At 45.1% G+C, this 22636-nt stretch overlaps 1 protein-coding gene across 1 annotated transcript in view; it reads right to left on the bottom strand.

Annotated features, from left to right (window-relative positions):
* LOC139268496 (neural-cadherin) overlaps positions 1 to 22636 on the bottom strand; it is a 306309-nt gene that overhangs the window by 753 nt on the left and 282920 nt on the right. The window contains exons 28-32 of the mRNA XM_070886774.1: positions 18876 to 19042; positions 17432 to 17696; positions 9913 to 10093; positions 8616 to 8869; positions 7164 to 7327 (exon numbers count right to left, since the gene is read on the bottom strand). Of these exons, the coding sequence (XP_070742875.1) occupies positions 7164 to 7327; positions 8616 to 8869; positions 9913 to 10093; positions 17432 to 17696; positions 18876 to 19042 (1031 nt within the window). The remainder of the gene's footprint in view (positions 1 to 7163; positions 7328 to 8615; positions 8870 to 9912; positions 10094 to 17431; positions 17697 to 18875; positions 19043 to 22636) is intronic.

The following is a 22636-nucleotide window of genomic DNA, read 5'->3' as shown; positions in this document are numbered from 1 at the left end:
CAGTTATCATGGGTGATTTTAATCTGCATATTGTTTGGGCTAACCAAACTGTTAGCAATAATGTGGAGGAGGATTTCCTGGAGTGTATAAGCGATGGTTTTCTAGACCAATATGTCGAGGAACCAACTACAGAGCAGGCCATCCTAGACTGGGTCTTGTGTAACGAGAAAGGATTAGTTAGCAATCTGGTCGTGCGGGGCCCCTTGGGGAAGAGTAGCCATAATATGGTAGAATTCTTCATTAAGATGGAGAGTGACACAGTTAATTCAGAGACTAGGGTCCTGAACTTAAAGAAAGGAAACTTTGATGGTATGAGATGTGAATTGGCTAGTACAGACTGGAGAATGATACTTAAAGGGTTGACGGTGGATAGGCAATGGCAGACATTTAAAGATCACATGGATGAACTACAACAATTGTACATCCCTGTCTGGAGTAAAAATAAAACGGGGAAGGTGGCTCAACCGTGGCAAACAAGGGAAATTAGGGAAAGTGTTAAATCCAAGAAAGGGGCATATAAATTGGCCAGAAAAAGCAGCAAACCTCAGGACTGGGAGAAATTTAGATTTCAGCAGAGGAGGACAAAGGGTTTAATTAGAAGAGGGAAAATAGAATATGAGAGTAAGCTTGCAGGGAACATAAAAACTGACTGCAAAAGCTTCTAAAGCTATGTAAGAGAAAAAGATTAGTGAAGACTAATGTAGGTCCCTTGCAGTCAAAATCAGGGGAATTCATAATGAGCAACAAGGAAATAGCAGACCAATTGAACAAATACTTTGGTTCTGTCTTCACTAAGGAAGACACAAATAACCTTCCAGAAATAGTAGGGGACCGAGGGTCTAACGAGAAGGGGGAACTGAAGAAAATCCTTATTAGTCAGGAAATGTTGTTAGGGAAATTGAAGGGACTGAAGGCTGATAAATCCCCAGGGCCTGATAGTCTGCATCCCAGAGTACTTAAGGAATTGGCCCTAGAAATAGTAGATGCATTAGTGGTCATTTTCTAACATTCCATGGACTCTGGTTCAGTTCCTATGGATTGGAGCGTAGCTAATGTAACCCCACTTTTTAAAAAAGGAAGAGCGAAAACAGGGAATTATAGACCAGTTAGCCTGACATCAGTGGTGGGGAAAATGCTGGAACCAATTTATTAAAGATGAAATAACAGCACATTTGGAAAGTAGTGACAGGATTTGTCCAAGTCAGCATGGATTTATGAAAGGGAAATCATGCTTGACAAATCTTCGAGTTTTTTGAGGATGTAACTGGTAGAGTGGATAAGGGGGAACCAGTGAATGTGGTGTATTTGGACTTTCAAAAGGCTTTTGACAAGGTCCCACACAAGAGATTAGTGTGCAAAATTAAGGCACATGGTATTGGGGGTAATGTACTGCCGTGGATAGAGAACTGGTTGGCAGACAGGAAGCAAAGAGTGGGAATAAATGAGTCCTTTTCAGAATGGCAGAATGACTAGTGGGGTGCCGCAGGGTTTAGTGCTGGGACCCCAACTATTTACAAAATATATTAATGATTTAGACGAAGGAATTGAATGTAATATCTCCAAGTTTGCAGATGACACTAAGCTAGGTGGCAGTGATTGCTGCGAGGAGGATGCTAGGAGGCTGCAGGGGGAATTGGACAGGTTAGATGAGTGGGCAAATGCATTGCAGATGAAGTATAATGTGGATAAACGTGAGGTTATCCACTTTGGTGGCAAAAACAGGAAGGCAGATTATTTTCTGAATGGTAACAGATTTGGAAAAGGGGAGATGCAACGAGACTTGGGTATCATGGTACACTAGTCATTGAAGATAGGCATGCAGGTGCAGCAGGTAGTAAAGAAAGCAAATGGCATGCTGGCCTTTATAGCAAGGGGATTTGAGTATAGGAGCAAGAGGTCTTGCTGCAGTTGTACAGGGCCTTGGTGAGACCACACCTTCAATTTTGTGTACAGTTTTGGTCTCCTAATCTGAGGAAGGACATTCTTGCTATTGAGGGAGTGCAGCGATGGTTCACCAGACTGATTCCCGGATGGCAGGACTGACATATGAAGAAAGACTGGATCAACTAGGCTTATATTCAGTGGAATTTAGAAGAATAAGAGGGGATCTCATAGAAACATATAAAATTCTGACGGGATTGGACAGGTTAGATGCAGGAAGAATGTTCCTGATGTTGGGGAAGTCCAGAACCAGGGGTCACAGTCTAAGGATAAGGGGTAAGCCATTTAGGACCGAGGTGAGGAGATACTTCTTCACTCAGAGAATTGTGGATCTGTGGAATTCTCTATCACAGAAAGTTGTTGAGACCAGTTCGTTAGATATATTCAAAAGGGAGTTAGATGTGGCCCTTACGGCTAAAGGGATCAAGGCGTATGGAGAGAAAGCAGGAATGGAGTACTGAAGCTGCATGATCAGCCATGATCATATTGAATGGTGGTGCAGGCTCAAAGGGTCGAATGGCCTACTCCTGCACCTAGTTTCTATATTTCCAGATACTGGATCCCAAATCTAGGCTGTCACTCCAGTGCTGTACTGAGGGAGTGCTGCACAGTTGGAGGCACCGTCTTTCGGATGAGATGTTAAAGGTTACTGCATAAGGTAAAAGTTCACAGGGTTCGGGATAATATATTAGCATGGATAGATGATTGGCTAACTAACAGAAAACAGAGAGTTGGGATAACTGGGTAATTTTCCGGTTGACAAACAGTGATTAGTGGGGTGCTGCAGGGATTGGTGCTGGGTCCTCAACTATTTACAATCGATATTAATGACTTGGATGAAGGGACCGAGTGTAATGTAGCCAAGTTTGCTGATGATACAAAGATAGGTGGGAAAGCAAATTGTGAGGAGGACATAAAAAATCTGCAAAGGGATCTAGACAGGCTAAGTGAGTGGGCAAAAATTTGGCAGATGTAGTATAATGTGGGAAAATGTGAGGTTATCCACTTTGACAGAAAAAATAGAAGAGCAAATTATAATTTAAATGGAGAAAAATTGCAAAATGCTGCAGTACAGAGGGACCTGGGGGTCCTTGTGCATGAAACACAAAAAGTTAGTCTGCAGGTACAGCAAGTAATCAGGAAGGCAAATGGAATGTTAGCCTTTATTGCAAGGGGGATACAGTATAAACGCAGCAAAATCCTGCTGCAACTCTGCAGGGTATTGGTGAGGCTACACGTAGAGTACTGCATACAGTTTTGGTCTCCATATTTAAGGAAAGATATACTTGCATTGGAGGTGTTCAGGGAAGGTTCACTAGGTTAATTCTGGAGATGAGGGGGTTGGCTTATGAAGATAGGTTGCGCCTATACACATTGGAGTTCAGAAGAATGAGAGGTGATCTTATCGAAACATATAAGATAATGGGGGAGCTCGACAAGGTGGATGCAGAGAGGATATTTCCATTCATAGGGGAAACTAAAACTAGGGGACATAGTCTCAGAATAAGGGGCCGTCCATTTAAAACTGAAATGAGGAGGAATTTCTTCTCTCGGAGGGTTGTAAATCTATGGAATTCTCTGCCCCAGAGAGCTGTGGAGGCTGGGTCATTGAATATATTTAAGGCGGAAATAGACAGATTTTTGAGCGATAAGGGAATAAAAGGTTATGGGGAGCAGGCAGGGAAGTGGAGTCCATGATCAGTTCAGCCATGATCTTATTAAATGGCAGAGCAGGCTCGAGGGGCCAGGTGGCCTACCCCTGCTCCTATTTCTTATGTTCTTATATTCTTATGTTCTTAAATCAAGGCCCCATCTGCCCTCTCAGGTAGATGTGAAAGATCCCATGGCACTTTTTGAAGACTAGCAAGGAAAATCTTCCTGGTGCCATGGCCAATATTTATCTTTCAACCACCATCACCAAGAACAGATTATCAGCTGATTATCGCATTACTGTTTGTGGGACCTTGTCCTGAGCAAATTGGCTACTGTGTTTCCTACAATACAACAGTGACTACACTTCTAAAGTACTTAATTGGCTGTAAAGCACTTTGGAATATCCTGAGGATGTGAAAGGCGCTATATAATGCAAGTCTTTATTTTCTATGCAGCACCCTGTAGAGACTGAAGACTAGATTTTTCTTCAGGATGGTTTTGCTGCCAAAGGTGGGTATGACAGAGCCGGCCCATGGTGTTATCTCCACTTAACAGAGAGAGCCCTCCACTCAACAGAGGAAAAATTAAGTAGTGCTTCAGCAGGACAACCCGGAGGGGCAAGAGCTAATATTAAAATGAGTACAAGCCCCCCTGAAATCTTGGCAAATAGCTTGGAATGAGCCGTAACAGGCACAGCAGGCAGAATGAGGGCAGAAGAGAGGGAGTTGTAGCTATTGGTCCTCCTCCGTCATTCAATGCCTTTACTGGCCTTCTTGCCACTTCCATAATCAGTTCTGCCACCTACCCCACCCCCACCCCCTTTTTCTGGTCTAACCTGGGGTTGGAGGTACCGCATTGAGAAGGCAGTGAAAGCAACCTGTTTCCCTAGCCCGGCCCCTGTCATTTAAATGCAGTGAGTCAGTCAAAGGGTGGTCAGCCAAGATACCTGGTAGAAATAGGGGAGGATAAAAACATCTAGCAGTGTTTTTAGGAGCAGGGATCCAGCGGTAGGCCTTCCTGCCCCAACTCGTCTGCTCCTGGATTGCTGATTGCCACTTGATTCCAGGTCTTAGTTAAGACAAATGCAGCTCTGAGTCTATTACAAAATGCATCCTTGAAATAAAATGCACCAGTACAGGAAAAGGTACCAGGCATCAGCAGCATAGGCAAGCGCAGCACATCAGGCAACCCAGGGACTTCAAAACATGATCAGAGGGTCACAGAGTGAACAGGTATTCTCAAAAGGTAAAATTGGACTGCATTTTTAAAGGTTATATTTATGTTTTCTGTTTTCTATGTGATTTTTCTGCGCATTGAGGTGGAGCCTATTAGTACTGGGCAATGGAATGAGATCCATTCTCAGCACCCAGTCAGGTGGCAGTTCTCATTTTTATGCCAAACACTGTACTTTAACACTAACATCAGAAAAACAACCCGACTTCACAAATGTGAAACTTTTACACTTCCCTAATTAACCATTCTTTTGGTCTCTGAGTAAGATTGCCAATCATGGCAATAAGTGAGTAGGTTTTAATAATTGATTCTCGGGATTTGGGCGTCGCTAGCAAGGCTGGCATTTATTGCCCATTGCTTACTGCCCTTGAGAAGGTGGCGGTGAGCCACATTCCATGTGGTGAAGGTACTCCCACAATGCTCTTAGGTAGGGAGATCCAGGATTTTAACCCAGCAACTGTAAGGATAAAAGTGTTCAGCAATGATAAAATTGATTCTGTGTATGTATAAATATTAAAAAATGAGATTATACGAAAAGACAGTTTTGAAAGATTCAAAATGGAAGCTCACATTCTTCCAGCATGTTCTGTGTGTATATTGTCTTCTGGCTGGACAGAGCTTAAAGATGTGTATCGGAAAGCCATTGACCTAATCAGGGACGTGACCTCCCCCTCCCCGACCTGACATCTCCCTCCCTCCCTCCCTCCCTCTCTCTCCCTCCCTCCCTCCCTCCCTCCCTCCCTCCCTCCCTCCCCTCCCTCCCTCCCCTCCTCTCTCTCTCTCCCTCCCCCCCTCTCTCTCCCTCCCTCCCTCCCCCCTCTCCCTCCCTCCCCCCCCTCACTCCCTCCCTCCCTCCCCCCTCTCTCTCCCTCCCCCTCTCTCTCTCCCTCCATCCCCCTCTCTCTCTCCCTCTCTCCCTCCCCCTCTCTCTCTTCCTCTCTTCCTCCCTCCCCCCCTCTCTCCCTCCCCCCCTCTCTCTCTCCCCCCTCTCTCTCTCCCCCCCCTCTCTCTCTCCCCCCCTCTCTCTCTCCCCCCCTCTCTCTCCCTCCCTCCCTCCCCCCAACCCGAACCGAACCGAACCTCCCCGACCCGACCCAACGCCACCTACCTGTAAATCTGGTGCTGGGGACGGGCCCTGCCCGAAGTCTCGGGGCCGGCCCGTTCAGCCTTCGGTCCCGAAAGGCCTGCCTGAAGCACTTTCACACAGGTAGGAAGATGGTTTATTTAATCTTTTCTTTGCTTATAAATGTTTATTCAGGTTGGATTTATTTGTATAATATTTGTATAAGTATAAATAAGGATTTATTATAGAATTTAATGACTTCACTTCCCCCCCCCCCCACATCGTTCTGGACGCCTAATTTGTAACCTGCGCCTGATTTTTTAATGTGTAGAACAAGTTTTTTCAGTTCTACAAAAATCTTCACTTGCTCCATTCTAAGTTAGTTTGGAGTACGTTTTCACTGTGGAAACTTTGAAATCAGGCGTCAGTGGCCGGACACGCCCCCTTTTGAAGAAAAAAATTCTGTTCCAAAGTGGAACTGTTCTACCTGACTAGAACTGCAGAAAAAAAATGTGGAGAATTGCGATTTCTAAGATAATCCGTTCTCCACCAGTTGCTCCTAAAAATCAGGCGCAAATCATGTGGAAACTTGGGCCCATAAAAACCCAAGCACAGACTGCTCTATCTCTCCTTCTCTCCAGGACACACGGCAAAACGCCAGCCCGCTCAAAGACCAGCCGAAACAGCAGGCCGTGTGTTCAGCCAGCCAGCCAGAGGAAGTGACGTATACCTTTTTATAAATCATTATTGTAATATTGTATCTGTTGTAACTGGTAACTGACAACTGCTGATAAATGTACATGTGTGTGTGTTTAATAAACTGTTTTGAATTGTTTTAAAAGAATCAGTCTCCCTGTCAATTTAATGCCAGAGATTTAGAAATCTTACAGATGAAGGAACAGCGATATATTTCCGAGTCAGAATGGTGTGTGACTTGGAGGGGAACTTGGAAGTGATGGGGCTCCCATGTGCCTGCTGGCCTTGTCCATCTAGATGATGGCGATCACGGGTATTGGAGCTTTTGTATTGTGGCCCATCTCCAACAGGAACTGGATTGAAACTGGCCACATTCAGTTTATACAAATGTTTACATCCAAGCTCACAGAGGAAACTCACAGTCTGGGCTGGATTCTAATTCAAATCCGAGGGTGAAAGCATGACGCACCCAGTTTCTCCAGCAGTATTTTGCAAAGCAGAGAAAAAGATTTGAATCGTCATATAAAAGCAGCACATACATGTAATTCTATAGTTTGCAGAAGGAAGCTGAAACAACCTTACATACCTGGTCTTCTTCTCCACCTCCTTCTTCATCATAATTTAGGATATTTTCCCGTATATCTTCCCAGCTCTCATGCTCGACAGGTATGTGGTAAACTCCTCCTTTCTGGAACTTGGTTTTTCCACACAAACCCCATATACTGAAGCCAATCACCAGAACTGAAACATCAAAGGTACAACAGGACTTCAGTCACCAGCAGTAATCTGGAGTCTAAGTTCATAAAATTAGCTCTATGGCTGTAAATGATATTCTATTACGCAGTAAAAAGGACTCAGCGATCTAGATTATCCAATCACATTATTTTAACACCAGCATTAACCCCTTTAAAATAATTGGATCAATGGTGGTTTTAAAATAATGCCAGTTGCAAAATCTGGGCATTTATTGGGCAGTTCTAGTGCAAACTAATTCCTCAATCGAGGGAGACAGATACAACTGCTCTATAGTAAAGCAAGCAGATGCAAGGGCAGCGACCTATACAGTTTTCAATTGTATACTTTGATTTTGGGGGTGGCTACCTGATAATTTTTGTATCTGAAAGCCAGTTAAAGCAAAATATAATTTATGTGCAGTTGGTATAACTCCATTTGTAGAGGTTTTCTTTTCTGGGGGGGTGGGGGGAACAAGGGTGGAATGGAAAAATCAATGTATGCAGGTGATCTTGTCTTGTACAAATACTCATTTCACACACAATGTTACACTGAAGTTTCCTTCAAGTACATTAAAGAAACACAATGCATCATAACCCTGAGGTGGAAGAATAGATAACCCACCAGTGCAGCAACATATTTGATCAGAGTAGGGCAATAGGATTAATTCTGGATTGTGTTAACAATGAGCCAACACAGCCACAATGGGCTGAATGGCCTCCTTCTGTGCTGTAAGCATCCATGATTCTAACAATTTGACAGTCTCCACTACTAGGAAAACCAGCCTATAAAATCTTTGGGGTTGTTGTTGTAACACGACAGAAGACATTCTCATTCCCATGTTGGTGGTTGGCTATGAGTAACATCAGCGGGTGTCTGAGAGTAGATCACCTGCCTGTCCTCTCAGCCAAGGATTACATGCAGGACACATGAGTTATTGTGGTAAATGATTTAACATCTGCTCAGAAGTTAGCATTTCATTGCCTCCGGGACTTTTCTATATAAAATGGAAGTACTGGGACAGCAAATCATACCACGATGGCAAATGTGGAAGCTTGTGGGATCCTGGCACCAAATCACTTGCCCTAATTGGGTGCAGCACAGGGAACTCAGAGAGGGGTGAAAGACCAATACTGAAACACTTCAAACAACACAAAGAATCTGGTTCTTGAAAGTTTAACACAAGAGAGCGGTCAGACAAAGAAAGTGTGCTGTTGGAAAGTGACACCGGCAGAGATGCCAAACGAGATGGATCCGGTCAGAGCAGGAATAGGCTGGCAATAAATGAATGAGTTACCCAGTAAGAGCAGGAGGCACATGCTGATGGCCAGGATGGAGATGATGTTCAGCTCTGCTGGGATTCCTGAAGTCACCATGCTGATCTCACAATGCTGTCCTTTGTAACCTTCTGCGCAATGGCAGGCAAACACGTCCAGTGTTTGTGCAGCACATGTGCCCCCGTTCCGACACGTCCACGCTCCACACGGTGACATCGCACAGTGCTCGAGGCCTGTTTGATTACTTATCACTGACACCTGACCAGCTGGACACCTGTGTTAGAAATAAACAGGAATGTTAACCTGCCAGAACAGAATTAGCTACATTTGCTGCCCGCCCCCGCCCCTACCCATTTTTCCTACTTATCCCTCAAAGCTATACTGAGCATGCTGCTTTTGTGTCAAACACTAGAAAGAAAATCTACCTCCCAATTTTTGTTTCCTATGGGAAAGAGTTTGATCTCAACTTGGCATCTTTCTTGATAGTAAGGACGAGATCAGAAAGTTGCCAGCTGGGAAATTGAGTGCAAATTGTCATCTAACGTGTTGTCACACTAACGTGCAGCTGGCATTTGTTGCTTTTTATATTATGCAGTTCATTTTTACAGTACTTTATATGGCAATTGCATTGAGCATTGTAGGTTTAATATGTATGAAAGCATAAAAAATTATTATAGTAAAATCACAACACAGCATTTGTACATTTTCCCAGCAGTCAATTAATGGGCAATGTACAATACACAGTATTAGGTATAAATAAATAAATACTTGACTGGATTTTAGACAGTGCAAATCCAGATCTGTATACTGACATTCACTGTTTCCTGAATGCTATTCGTAACTGGTAGGGTTGCCAACCCTCCGGGATTGACCTGGAGTCTCCAGGAATTAAAGATTAATCTCCAGGCCACTGTGAACAAACCCAGGAGAAAAATCATTGGGGCACAAAACAGTGTTTTTTTTTCATTTTCTTTGAACACATTTGTTTATTAATTATAAAAATGTAGGCGTTGAGAGGGAAAGGCTGTTTGTCTGTCAAGGATCATCCAATTGAATCATGAAGAGCCTGTTCGTTTTCCAATTGCTGTGGGAAGACAGTGTGTCATGAGGATGGACAAATTAGCACACCAATAGTGGGAGCGTGGGGGCCAAGCAATTGGAGGTGGGATGTTAAGTAATGAAACCACCAGGAATAATCCAACCACAATTGGCAACCCTAGTAACTAGGGATTCATTGCATGACATGTTACATTATATAATGTATTCTGGCTGTTGCAGAGAAGAATCAGTATTTATGAAGTGTTAATAATCCTGTACCTGCACTCATGTTTTCTCCATAAATCTACACAATAAAATGGGATATAACAGGGCCTGCTGCTACAGGCATCTGAGTGGCAGCCAATTGTTACACTTCTTCGGTCCAGAGTAGCAGTTAACATTGTATTCTTTCCATCCATTGGCAAGAGATGACCATTTAATCGAACATCACGCATGCAGCCTAAATTCAAACAAAGACACAGCTGTTTATCTCTCATATCACTCCTGCCTTTCAACTACTACTGAATACATATTCAGTAAAATTAAACACTTCATGATCAATTGCTTTAAAACCCTTGCATTCTGTGTTCAATTGCCTTCTTGCACCAATCAACTAATTCTCAACTTATATTGCTCCACTTTTCTGGTTAGTGATGGGGAGAGTCTCCTATTGCTGGGGCTCTGCCTCTATGCTGATTTTCAGCCTAACTACAACTAATTTGTTGCAAACAATAATCAAGTGCCCCCTGGTTAAGGGGGGGGTCACACTCCAAAAACTTTCAATCAAGTGCTCCCTTGTTTTTTTTTGAGGGCATCAAAAACACAAATTATACAAGTGCCCCCTGGCTAAAATGGGGGGGGGGGGCACTAAAACTGACAAACTTAGACAAATTAAAATTTAGACATGTGGCTCAAATTAAAATTTGGTTGCCGGGGCTGATGATGCACTCCAGTTCCTCCGGCGCCCACCTCTCGCGGAAGGCCACGAGCGTATCGGTGGACACCGTCTGCTCCATCTCCAGGGACACCCTGGCTGAGATTTAACTGCGGAAGAGAGGCAGGCAGTCAGGCAGAACAACCCTCTCGACCGCCCGCTACCTGGACCGAGTGATGGCCCCCTTGGCCATGCCCAGGAGCAGTCCAACGAGGAGGCCTTCTGACCTTCCCGCTCCTCTCCGCATAGTGTGCCCAAAGATCAGAAGTGTGGGACTGAAGTGCAACCAGAATTTGTGGAGAAACCCCTTCAGATATTGGAAGAGGGGCTGCAACCTCGCACACTCAACATACACATGGAACACGGACTCCTCTAGACCGCAGAAATTACAGGTGGCCTGGGAGCCCATGAACCGATTTAAAAACTTATTGCACGGGTCTGCTCTGTGCAACACCCTCCAGGCCAAGTCCCCAATAAATAGAGGGAGGACTCCCGCGTAGAGAGCACTCCATTGGGGACCCCCACCTCCTCCGGACAGCAAGATGGTGCGCCATGGCGTGTCCGGACGGCAGACAAGGATGGCAAGGTGGAGAGTGTGCAAGAGCAGCCCGTACAGGAATCCCCTCCGCGCAGAACTGAAAGGCACAGAGGGGATTTCCTGGAGGAGGCTCAAGTTGTGAGGTGCCGGCTCCCGAGGGAGGTTTCGGGGCTTGGCGCTGATGAGGAATTCCGTTTGAACGGGGGTCAGTTTGGACGGGATTGCCCTACGTGCTTGAGCCTCCTCGACACACCTAACGGAGTCAGGGCCCAGTGCTGTTTTTAGCGACTCGATGGCATTGGCCGCGCGCCGGACGTCAGCCCAGGATAGGCACCGTGCCAGCTCATCGGGCGCCATCCAGCCCGTTCCTCCACCATCGAGCAGGCCCCTGACCCTGGTCACCTTGCCAGACACAGCCCTCTCATTCGCCTGCCACCTAAAACTGCGGTTGTGGAGGTACGGATTCCTGAGCAGCGGCTCCCGAAGGACAGCCGCCACTCCAGACAAGGGAGAACTGCACTTGGTGGTGACTCTGTTTCAGACCCTGGTGAGTTCCTGGTAAAAAAGACAGGCAGCCCCCGCATGCCGGTCCTGACGCCCCCCCAGGTTCAAAATCAGGAGATGCGTGGCATAATTGAGGCAGTACTGCTGGTGGAAGAACAATGTCGCCAGCGTACACCATCTAGGAGGGGGCTCGACGTACAGGTACCTCTACAGGATGTGAAGACGGAAAGTCGCAGCCTGGGTGCAAAGTGGGAGATCAGCCTAACTACAAGAGTGGTCCAAGGTGAGTCAACCACTGATGTTTATGTTCTGTCCATCCCAATGAAAATCTTTTCTGGTTTCTTACGCTAGCGAAAACACTTGCCAGCAGTTAAATATAAAAATAAAAACAGAAGAAAAAAGACAGTTGTCAGTTAAACCAAAATTACACTGACATTGTTAGGAAGCCTTATTTCATTTTTTCACTCTGAAATGGGGGACAGTATGCTGTGAATTGAAATAAAGAAATAATCAATGTTAAACAGCTGAATACCATGGATATATCATGTTATTTATCATTTCTGGTATGTACCCCTAGGGCCATCTCCTTTTGAATCATTTTGTTGCCACTAGCTTCTGTGATAAATTTCTGTCTTTAGGCAGGTGAAAGAGGAGCTTGGGAATAGGTTGTGTGGCAAGAAAACCAAGGATATCTTGGACAACAGCTTGAGTGGTAAAACAATAGAAAAGGCTAAACAAGATAAAGCGAAATGTAATTAAGCTAAATCTGCTGATCCCAACTGTCAGTAGTAAATCAGTTGCAACAACGTGTGTCATAGGTCAGACAAACTGCAGACCACAACTGTTTATAAAGTGACTATTTAAGTGCTATATAATGCTGACTGCAACCACCTACTGTCTCACTGTTATTGAAACTAAGGTGAACATCTGGTGGTAAACAGGAATTAAGACTAATGATGTAATCTAGAAAGTAAGTGGGGACATTATATAATGTGTAATTTATGAGTACAAATATCTGTAAATTTCTGTATCAATTTAGAGAAACTTAGCTAAGGACAGAACGCAAGTTGTCTCCCCATGCATGCGATTAAAGACTGTTTGAACTCTCGATGTCAGACTTGCGTTGAGTATTTTGAAATATTCCACAACAGAGGGTAAGAGTTGTCAATCTTGAAGAATGGAACGATTTTCTGCATCTGAAGGCTAATTGCCTGAATGCACGCTCCCATTGGCGAGGCTCTGTGTCCAGAGACCACATTTGAAAAATCAGCTACATGGTGACAGCATAAAGCATCCCTTGGTCAGTTAAAGCAGAAACAGATAAAAAAATAAAACTTTCTCCACCTTCCCCCAACAACCTGCTTCACCCTCAAACTCCTGCAGCAGTGTGAAGTTTCCATTTCCTACACCAACCAATTGAGTGAGATTGACAATTTAATGACAATTAGTGTGATGGATGGACAATTTCTTACAGTGGAGAGTTGGCTTTCATCCCGTCAATCTGGGCAGGGTGAATACCCAAATTACAGAGATGACATATATGGTAACCCATCATACATCCTAGTCCCACAACTGTGGGTATATACTTTCAGTAATTAATGTGAGTAAGAAAGTCAGTACGAGAATGAAACAAACTTTCCTGTTTTATAGTTGCAAGAATTTTTCAATCATATTAGTGACTAAAAGGAAATATATGCACTGATATTTAAACAAATACGCCAATAATTGAGTTTGCAAAAGCCCATGTGCTAGAAATTCAAGTTTTAGCGAGTTTGCCCATTTTTGGGCAATAAGCATGGCGTAATTTTTTTTTTAGCGCCACGGTACTGTTATTGCCGGACATAGCAAAATTCACTAAATAGTGACTGGCGATAGCGATAGCGATAAATCCGGCATTGCACAACTTAATTTGTGCGCCGGAGCCAAAATTTGTGATTGAAAAGAAAAGGACCTTCTGCGCATGCGCAATTTCCCCCCCCCCCCCCGATTTTTTGGGCCTTTTTTTTTCTTCCTGTGTTTCTGGTCAGCTGTCAGTGAGCACCAGCACATGCACAGTATACCCAGGGCTGAATCAGCCATTTACAGATAGCAGGTATGATGAAAGGAAAGGGGAGCAGGTAGAGAGCCAGGAAGTTCAGTAATGAGGCGAACGAGGCCTTTATCGCAGCTGTGGAGAGGAGATGAAGCGAATTAAATAGGAGGGGTGCAAGTAAACTCCTCCCAGCGTTTCTTAGGCATCTTTGCACCAGCATATCTGAGGCGGTATCTTTTGTGGACGATATAATAAGGACCCACACCCATTGCCGCAAGAGGTTCAATGACCATTGCAGGGTTGTCAGTGTAAGAATATTTTTATTGATGCACTCCTTCATTACTTAAATTATAAACCTGACACATGTTGGTATAGGTAGGCTTACTGTTGCACTGTATTTGCCATGAATGATCATTAAACATTATTGAGATCGCTTTCTGAGATCTTAAAAGATGTTTCTGCACTTTGATGTCTTCCTCATGAACCACGTGCAACTTCCAGGGCCATTAAACAGAGGACTGTATTAAATGCACACAGTATGGTATAAGTGATTTGATGGCTATCTATGTGTGCCATGAGCAGATGGGCCCTCTGGTAACCATTCCCATTGTCATCATTGCAGGGAACGTTGGCCCACAACCGCCAAGCGCAGCAACGGACAGGCGGCAGTCCACCCAGAACAATGCCTCTGACAGACATGGAGGAGTGCGTGGCAGGTCTGATCGGTGCCTCAGGGAGGGCAACTACCCGTGGGGGTGCTGAGCCCCCATTCAAAACTGAGGGTACGTCCTGCAAAATCCCCGGACTGGGTTCGAACAATGTGATGCATTGTCTTTCGACTACATATAATGCAGTAGCGGCCGTCTTTCAAATGAGCCTGTGCTATGTGACCTTATTCATGTCACCCTGCCCCCTCCCCTGCTGCTAACCACTTGTCTGTTGTTTTCTATTTCCAGATGAGGATACACATGCGTCACATCCTCGAATGGAAGCCTCCACCTCAGTCCATCATGTGGGGGTGGAGGAGGGGGATGAGGGCAGCGCCAAGGACGAGGAACCTCCATGGGAGGACCAAACTCAAGAATCTATTACGGGGGGCGGGCGCTTGCGGGTGGGGGGGGGGGGTTCAATGCATTCGACACCTCTTTTTGCTGCGGCCACTTCCTCGTCTATGGAAGAACCATTCTCGGGGTTTGAGCCATCTGAGGTGCCGGGTACAAGTGGCGTGCAGCGACGCACCACTGGGATGGAATTCTATATGCCGTCTCTCCGGAGGCTGAGTCAGCAAAGCCGGTCTGCTGACAGACAGGCAGACACACACCTGGACTTGGTGGGACTGTTCAGGGAGAGCATCAAACTCATCTGACAGCTCCTGGAGGTCTTGGCTAGTATTCCCACAGGCATTGTGGCACTATCCGCGGACTTGAGGGAGGGCATGCCGCAGATTGTCAGTGCGAGCCGCGAAACCACTGAGACTGTCACTGCCCACATGCAATTGATGATCTCGATCTTTGACACTACAGTCCCAGACCGACATTACCTGTGAGTGGTGAGGCCGAGCAACAGCCTTGCACTCTGAAGCTGGGCCTTCCATACCCCGAGCTTCTCCAGGGGATCCACACATGCATCTCCATCGTCTCTCCCCCCAATACAACAGGACTCTGGCCTTCTTGCTACACGCCGTCTTTGTACCACCATGGGTAGGGTCATGACGCGAGGGAGGGGGGCTAGGATGGGGGGGGGGGGGAGGGAGGGGCCGTAGGTAAAAGACATTCGGTGCAGGGGTTCTTCTTTTGTTGTTTTATTGTTGTTGTTGTTGATATTTTCTAAAAGTTTGCCAAATCACAAAAATGTTGAATAAAATTTGTTCAAGTTAAATGTTATTCAAGTTACAATGTTTAATAAATCTTATTCAAGTTACTGTATGTTTAATAAAATTATTTTGTTCACCATAACCATTCATGTGTAGTGTCTCATTTGCAGAATAAGAGGGGGAATAGTCAACATGGTGAGTTAGAGTGGCCAGGCAATGGTCAAATGTGCCGTTCACTGTTCAAGCAAAGCGTTGAATTATGAGCTTCTGCGTAAGGCTTTTGCAGTGGCGAAAGCCCCATGAGGCCTCCCCTGTGATGGTGGTGAGGGTGGTGGCATGAGCTCATTGCCAGGCTCTTCGTCCTCCTCCTCCTCCTCTCTCTCCTGAGGTGATCCTGCAGTCCCCAGTGGCAAATCCTGTTCCCTCATGATGGCTAAGTTGTGTCGCATGTAGCACACCACAATGAACTCAGAGACCTGCTGAGGGGAGTATTGTAGGCAGCCTCCAGAGTGGTCCAGGAATCAGAAGCGCTGCTTGAGCACTCCAATTGTCTTTTCGGCGATGTTGAGTGTGGCTATATGGCTCTCATTATAGCGATGCTCGGCTTCTGTCTGAGGGTTCCGGAGCGGGGTCATGAGCCAGGTGGTGAGGCTGTAACCTTTGTCCCCCAGCATCCAGCTCTGGCCTTGTGGCTGCGCTCGAACAGGTATGAGACACTGCCCTCAAGCAAGATGAAAGCATCATGGATGCTCCCTGGAAATTGGGCATTGATTGCCATGATGCGCTGAGTATGGTCGCATGGAGTACGTTCATGGAGTGGAATCACTTTCGGTTTCGGTAAACCTCTGGATTGAGCAAAGGTGCTAAGCAGGGCAATGTGCATACAGTCAATAGCAGCAATTCATTCAAAACCCATAGTCCCCTCATTCTGTGCCTCCTTAATCATTGGGAACTTTATAAAGTCCATTCTGCGTACTTACAGTGCAGTAGTCACCTGGCGAATGCAGCGGTATGTAACGTGCTGCGAGATGGATCATATGTCCCCTGTTGTGCCTGAAAGGAGCCGGAAACATAGAAGGCAAGTGCTGCAGTCACCTTCATCTCGTTGGGCAGTGCAGTCCTCTTGCTCTGGAAGGCTATAGGTCTGCCTTTATGAGCTGGCATGTCTCTGTGACCAACTCTTTTCAGAAGCGCAGTCTTTGAATGCACTATGCCTCAGACAGGTGCAGTATGAGCGCTGTTCCCTGTAAACTCGTCGGAGGTAAGGCCTCCTCCCCATATGTCTGCGAGCTCTTCGATTATGCTCAAAATGCTCATCAATAAGCCTTCTCCCAGCTCGACGCTGCATACAAAAAGCAGCCAGGAATAATGGCTGACATAATATAGCCCCACATTTTTTTAAAAAGTCCCTAAATATCCTCTAAAATGAGCCTAACTCACATAAAACTTTACTGTATAAAATGCAGCCTTCCTTCTCCAAATCCTTTTCTGCACTGAACTTGTGCTCCGTTTTCAAGATGGCACCGTTAGCAGTGGGTGCCCCCCCGAGTCCGACCTGGATTCGACTGGTTTTTCCAGGCGGGTCATTAGGCAGGCGATAAAATGGGTGATATCGCCGAATTTACCGTCCGAGGCAGTAGCGCAGCGTTGCACGCCGATTGACATCATAAAAACACTTAAAAAATTGGACGGGTGATAACTTTTAGCCCCGGCACTAAACCACTGCCAAATTTTCTGCCAGGGCGCAAAATGTGCGACTTGTTTATCGCCAAAAAATATATATATCACTTCACCCTGGTGGTAAAACGGATGCAAACCTGTCGAATTTCTAGCCCAAACACATCCTAACATTTGTTTTTCAGCTTTCAGGGTAAGCCCATGCGTGGAGATTGCTGCAGCTATAAACATCACCTTGTCCATCACAGCAGCTTTTAAATAATTTGCAATCCTGATCCAGTGCCAGGTGTTACATCATACCTTGGAAATCACTTGGTGATCGCTCAGGAAGGTTCTTTCCCAACACCAGACTTGAAGGATCTATTAGGATTTCTCTGTGGGTGCCGAGAGCAGATGTCACCTCATGGGCTCCTCCTCCATTGTTGAGGCGCAGTGTAAATTCATTGTCGTGTCGGTCCATGTTTACGAGAGTCCACTGGCCATTGTCCATACGCATTGTTTGCAGTTTCAACGAATGCTCCCAATCACCAAGGTTGACACGGATCCCAAAATATCCACTGGCGATCTATCCCACCACAGCAAAACAAAAAACAGAAAAGAAAAAAACATTTCAATAATGATCTAAAAGCATTTTAAGAAAACAATAAATGCATACTTAAAGGAGAAGAAAAATCTCGGGATATCTTCATGCCTAAGTGCGCCCACATGCTCATTTTAAATAAAGAGAAATGTGCCTCCTACTCAATAGGTAATATCTTTGATTTCATAATTCAATATCCCTACCATGGAGACACAAGAGCAGGAGTCGGGCACTCAACCCATCGGGCCACTTCCGCCATTCAATTAGATCATAGCTAAACGGCACCTCAACTCCATTTACTCAGCTTTTCTCCATATCTCTTGATACCCTTACCTAACAAAAATCTACTAATCTTCCTCATTTCACTCCGAAATGGCCTTGCTCTAATTTTAAGGTTATGCACCTTTGTTCTGAATTCCCCCCACCAGACGAAATAATTTCCCTGTATCTAACCTATCAAATCCCATCCTTTTAAAGGCGCCAATTCGATCACCCATCAACCTGGAGAACGGAAGTGAATACAATCCAAGTTTATGCAACCTGTCTTCATAATTTAACCCTTTAAACCCTGGTATCCATCTAGAGAATCTGCACCGTCCAACACCAGTATATATTTCCTGAGGTTTGGTGCCCAAAACTGAACACAGATGGGGTCTGACTAAGGCTCTGTACAACTCAAGCATCACTTCCACCACTTTGCATTCCAGCCCCCTCGAGATAAAGGCTAACATTCCATTACTCTCTTTGACTACTTTTTAAAACCTGTGCATTAGCTTTTAGTTATTTGTGTATCTGGACATCCAAATCCCTTAGCTTCTCCACAAGCTCCTAGTCTCCCACCATTAAAAAAGTATTCCGATTTGTCTTTTTTGGATCCAAAGTAGATGACCTCACACTCCTCACATTAAAATCCACTATTTTTGGTCTCTGTTTACAGTCTCCAATAAATTATGTGACAGGATGGTCGACATAAATCCCCAAGTGGATGCATTAATTTACATAGATACTTGGGAATTATGGCTTGCTAATATGCTCACTGAGAGGTTCCAGATATGTCACAATCCCTGATAGTTTAACAGTTAATTCCTGGGAATATCTATGGCCAGTGTATACTCATTCATGTACTTAGTACTTTAGTTTTTAACAAAGGTTTTTGGTTGCCACCTCCAGTATAATGTATTCGCTTGTGCCTTTGGATGCTAGGCTGAAGAGAGAACAGTTGGGATTCCGGGTACGAAGCAAAAGCTGGACTTGTGTTTTGCGAGTGCTCAGAGCTCCTTTCTGCTGGTACTGAATCAGACTGTCCTTTTCAAAAGACCATTCAGGCAGAGCTACAGACAAAGCAAAAACACAATAAATACAGCACAAAGAATAAATCTATATCTAATGAAACACTATTAAATAGCACTTTTTGTATTTTTACATTTATTTTTAAGTTAAAAGCATTTTTACAAAAGCTCCCCCGATGGCTTTATGGGAAAGGGTATTGTCCAATGTAACATTCAGTCATACAAACCAATAAGTCGCTAGGTTGATTCCTGGTCTGTGCAGAGTTAATTGATTTCTGCCTGAGCAGCAGTGGGGTTAAGGTAATTGGCCTCAATTGGAATAGGGAGACCAAAATTAGCCAGAAAGTGTGGGGATGTGAACGTGAGCACAGGAAAAGTACTGGCTGTGAAACCCTCCATGCTCCAAAAACTTGCCGACACTCACTGTCTGAACTCACATATAAAGAACAGCCTCTTGAGTGAGGTAACAGAAGGGTGCTGGTGCTTGATAACAATATCCTAGTCAGTGTTGTCAGGAGATCAGAGTTGGGGGAAAATTTGGATAAAGCAAATGAAATTTTACATTTACTCTTCCACCGCTTTTTGTCCCCAGCACCTCACATCACTTCAGCAGCTTTGTGTGTCAGCTGTGGCTCAGTTGATAGCACCCTTGCTGCTAATTCAGAAGGTTGTGGGTTCAAGTCCCACCCCAGAGACTTGAGCACAAAACTCAAGGCTGACACTGCAATGCAATGCTGAGGGAGTGCTGTACTGCTGAAAGTGCCATCTTTCAGATGAGATGTTATACCTAGGCCCCGGCTGCTCTCTCAAGTGGACGTAAAAGATCCCATGGCACTATTTCAAAGCAGAGCACAGGAGATATCTTCAGTGTCCTGGCTAATATTTATCCCTCAATCAACATCACTAAAATCAGACTATCTGGTCATTATCGCATTATTGTTTATGGGAGCTTGCTGTGTGCAAATTTACTGCTGTAGTGACCACACTTCAAAAAGTATTTCATTGGCTGGAAAGCAGTATGGGATGTCCGGTGGTCGTGAAGGGTGCTATATAAATGCAAGTCTTTCTTTCTAGATGGTGGTGCGCTGATCAGAGAACTGAGTGCAGTGGTCACTGTGCCCAATTTACGGTACTCCCAATTTTCCACTCATTAAAATTTGAATGCAGTCTTTGCAGTTCTGATCTGGAGATAGCTTACCACCTTCCCATTCCATGGGAAAGCACCTTGCTTGGCATTTGTTAACAGTGATACAATGAGACTGAAAATTCAAATGTGCAGGGAAATCATTGACATCAACCCACATACTATCACTCTGGCACCACATGGAACCACTAGTTAGCAAGGCAACATCGGTTTATATGTTGTAAATATGCTAGGGCCAAATTTCCTCTTTAGTTATGCCACTTGGGCAGGCAAAAACAGAAAACTGGATAGGAAGCCATTCCTTGAGCTCCGACACCACTTCCAGGATTTCTCATCAGCAATGATGGCAGGCATTCAATGGATCCACCCAAGTATGCGTGGGTGTATTGTAATTATACGCAAATGACAGCAATAAATTATACAACAGATTTTCTGTCATTTGTGCCTTAGTAACACTGGACGCTAGGATTACAGGAGGGCAATTAAAAAATTATAGTGCCACCAAGGCAGGAGATTTGAAAAAGTATTTCACTTTTTAAATTCTTATATATTTTGTTGGTGCCGTGGGCCATAGTACACTGACAGATGCGACAGCCAGTTCCCTCCCCCGCCCCACCCCAACCACCATTACAGGTGACCAAACCTCACTGAAAACAATACCACATTTATTCTAATTATGCTGACCCCAGGAAACCAGCCGGGGTCAGGGGTGAAGGTCTAGAGCAAGTGAACATTACATCCTGCCTAAGTTATGCTGTCATTGCGGTCAACAGGAAATTTTGCCCCTACTCATTTCTCAATTACTTTTGTTTCCATTATTCTTTCCTTTGTAAAAGTGGTTCAGCTATAAAACTTGTTATTCCAAGTTTTTCCAGAGGGTGGCACTGTTTCCACAAGAACTGTTGTTATTCTAGCTTGCTACAGAGATGACACTGTAACCTCTGCCAGCCTAATACAACAAACACAGATGGAATACCTGGCCTCAATTCTCCTCTGCTATTCTGCCCGAAATCAGACAATTCACTGCAAGAAGGGAGAGGGCATAATCGTGGGCTCCTTTCCCTCCATAACAGCCCTAACCATTAACTCTTTTTAGGCCTCGGTCTCGGCCAAGACCTAAAATAATTTCCTCTTGGGGTTCCTCCACCCCTTTAAGTCCCCAGCTGCCTCTAGGTGCTGTAGTGGTGTTGTTTTCAGAATTTTTTGGGTTGATAGCAGCGTGCTCCCTCTTGGTGATGTGAATCCCGCCAGAGGCCCACCCCACATGACAAATGAGCCTGACCCAGAAGAACAGGTCGGGTCAAGGTGGTGGGTAGAACTGCCTTGCTGCTACTACCCCACCAGCAAGGGGTGAATCGAGCCCATCATTTCCTCCATCTACCAGTGAGCAATGCCACAGGAGATGCAAGTGGACTGCCGGAGCAGCATTACAGACGTACAGTACTCATGCAATGGTCATTGAAAGGGGAGCCGCTAGAAAATAAATAGCCTCCTGAGTAGCTCTCCAATACAATAGGGTGACCCTACTATTTTCCCCCATTGCTTGTCTGAGTTCCAGTGGCAAAAGAAAGGGGTTGTTGTGCCCAGGAGAAGTTATGTTGGCCAAAGTATGACTGAGCCTCACGGGCATCCAGCAGCTCTTCATTGTCTGCTCACATCTGACATTCAGGCTCTTTACTCATGTGATGTACTAACACATCCTACACACTGCATTTGGAGCACAACCTCAGTGGCCCCGATCTTTACTGGGGTGGAATTTCCAAGCCGAGGAGGTCAGTGATTGCGGACGGGGGTTGGGGGGAGATTTCTGATCATGCTGGGAGGGGTCAGTGATATCATGAGGGAGTTCCAATCGCACGGGGGGAGTCTGGTCGCTGGGAGGAAAGCAGGTTAGCTTGAAGGACTGTTTCTTCTGGTCCACAAGCAGTGCTGGAAAGTCACGCAACTCTTCCATGCAGCAGTCCTCGGCTCCCTTTAGCTGCCGGGTTAAATTTAAAATGGAGATAAAATATGAGTCACGCAGCCTCAATATAATATTTAAATGAGCAACCCGCCTCCTGTCCGCTCACCTTCGTTAAAACAAGTCGCGGGCGGGTAAGAGATTTGATTTTTTTTTACCCGACTCAAATTACCTCCTTTCAGGGGCTTAACCCCCCAGTGAGTCAAAGCTCCGACACCTTGTGCTGTACAGCAGTAAAGTGTGCATCGGAGCAAATATTCTGCACACAAGAAGTTGTTGAATTTGAGGCTGGGCCATTGGAGCAAGTGCTGAGAGAATGCCAGACACTTCCCTGCACGGAGGGAGTGAAAATGAGGACCATGAATTATTTCCATGAATTATTTATTTCCTTTATTAACCGAGGTATTTTTATTAACTGAGGCATAGAATACAAGAGTAAGGAGGTTATGCTAGAACTGTCATCATCATCATCATCATAGGCAGTCCCTCGGAATCGAGGAAGACTTGCTTCCACTTTTTAAATGAGTCCTTA

Source organism: Pristiophorus japonicus, chromosome 1 (genome assembly GCF_044704955.1).
Source record: "Pristiophorus japonicus isolate sPriJap1 chromosome 1, sPriJap1.hap1, whole genome shotgun sequence".
Taxonomy (NCBI): domain Eukaryota; kingdom Metazoa; phylum Chordata; class Chondrichthyes; family Pristiophoridae; genus Pristiophorus; species Pristiophorus japonicus.
Note: the sequence above shows the minus strand (reverse complement) of the source record. Positions and strands in the feature narration are given on the sequence as shown.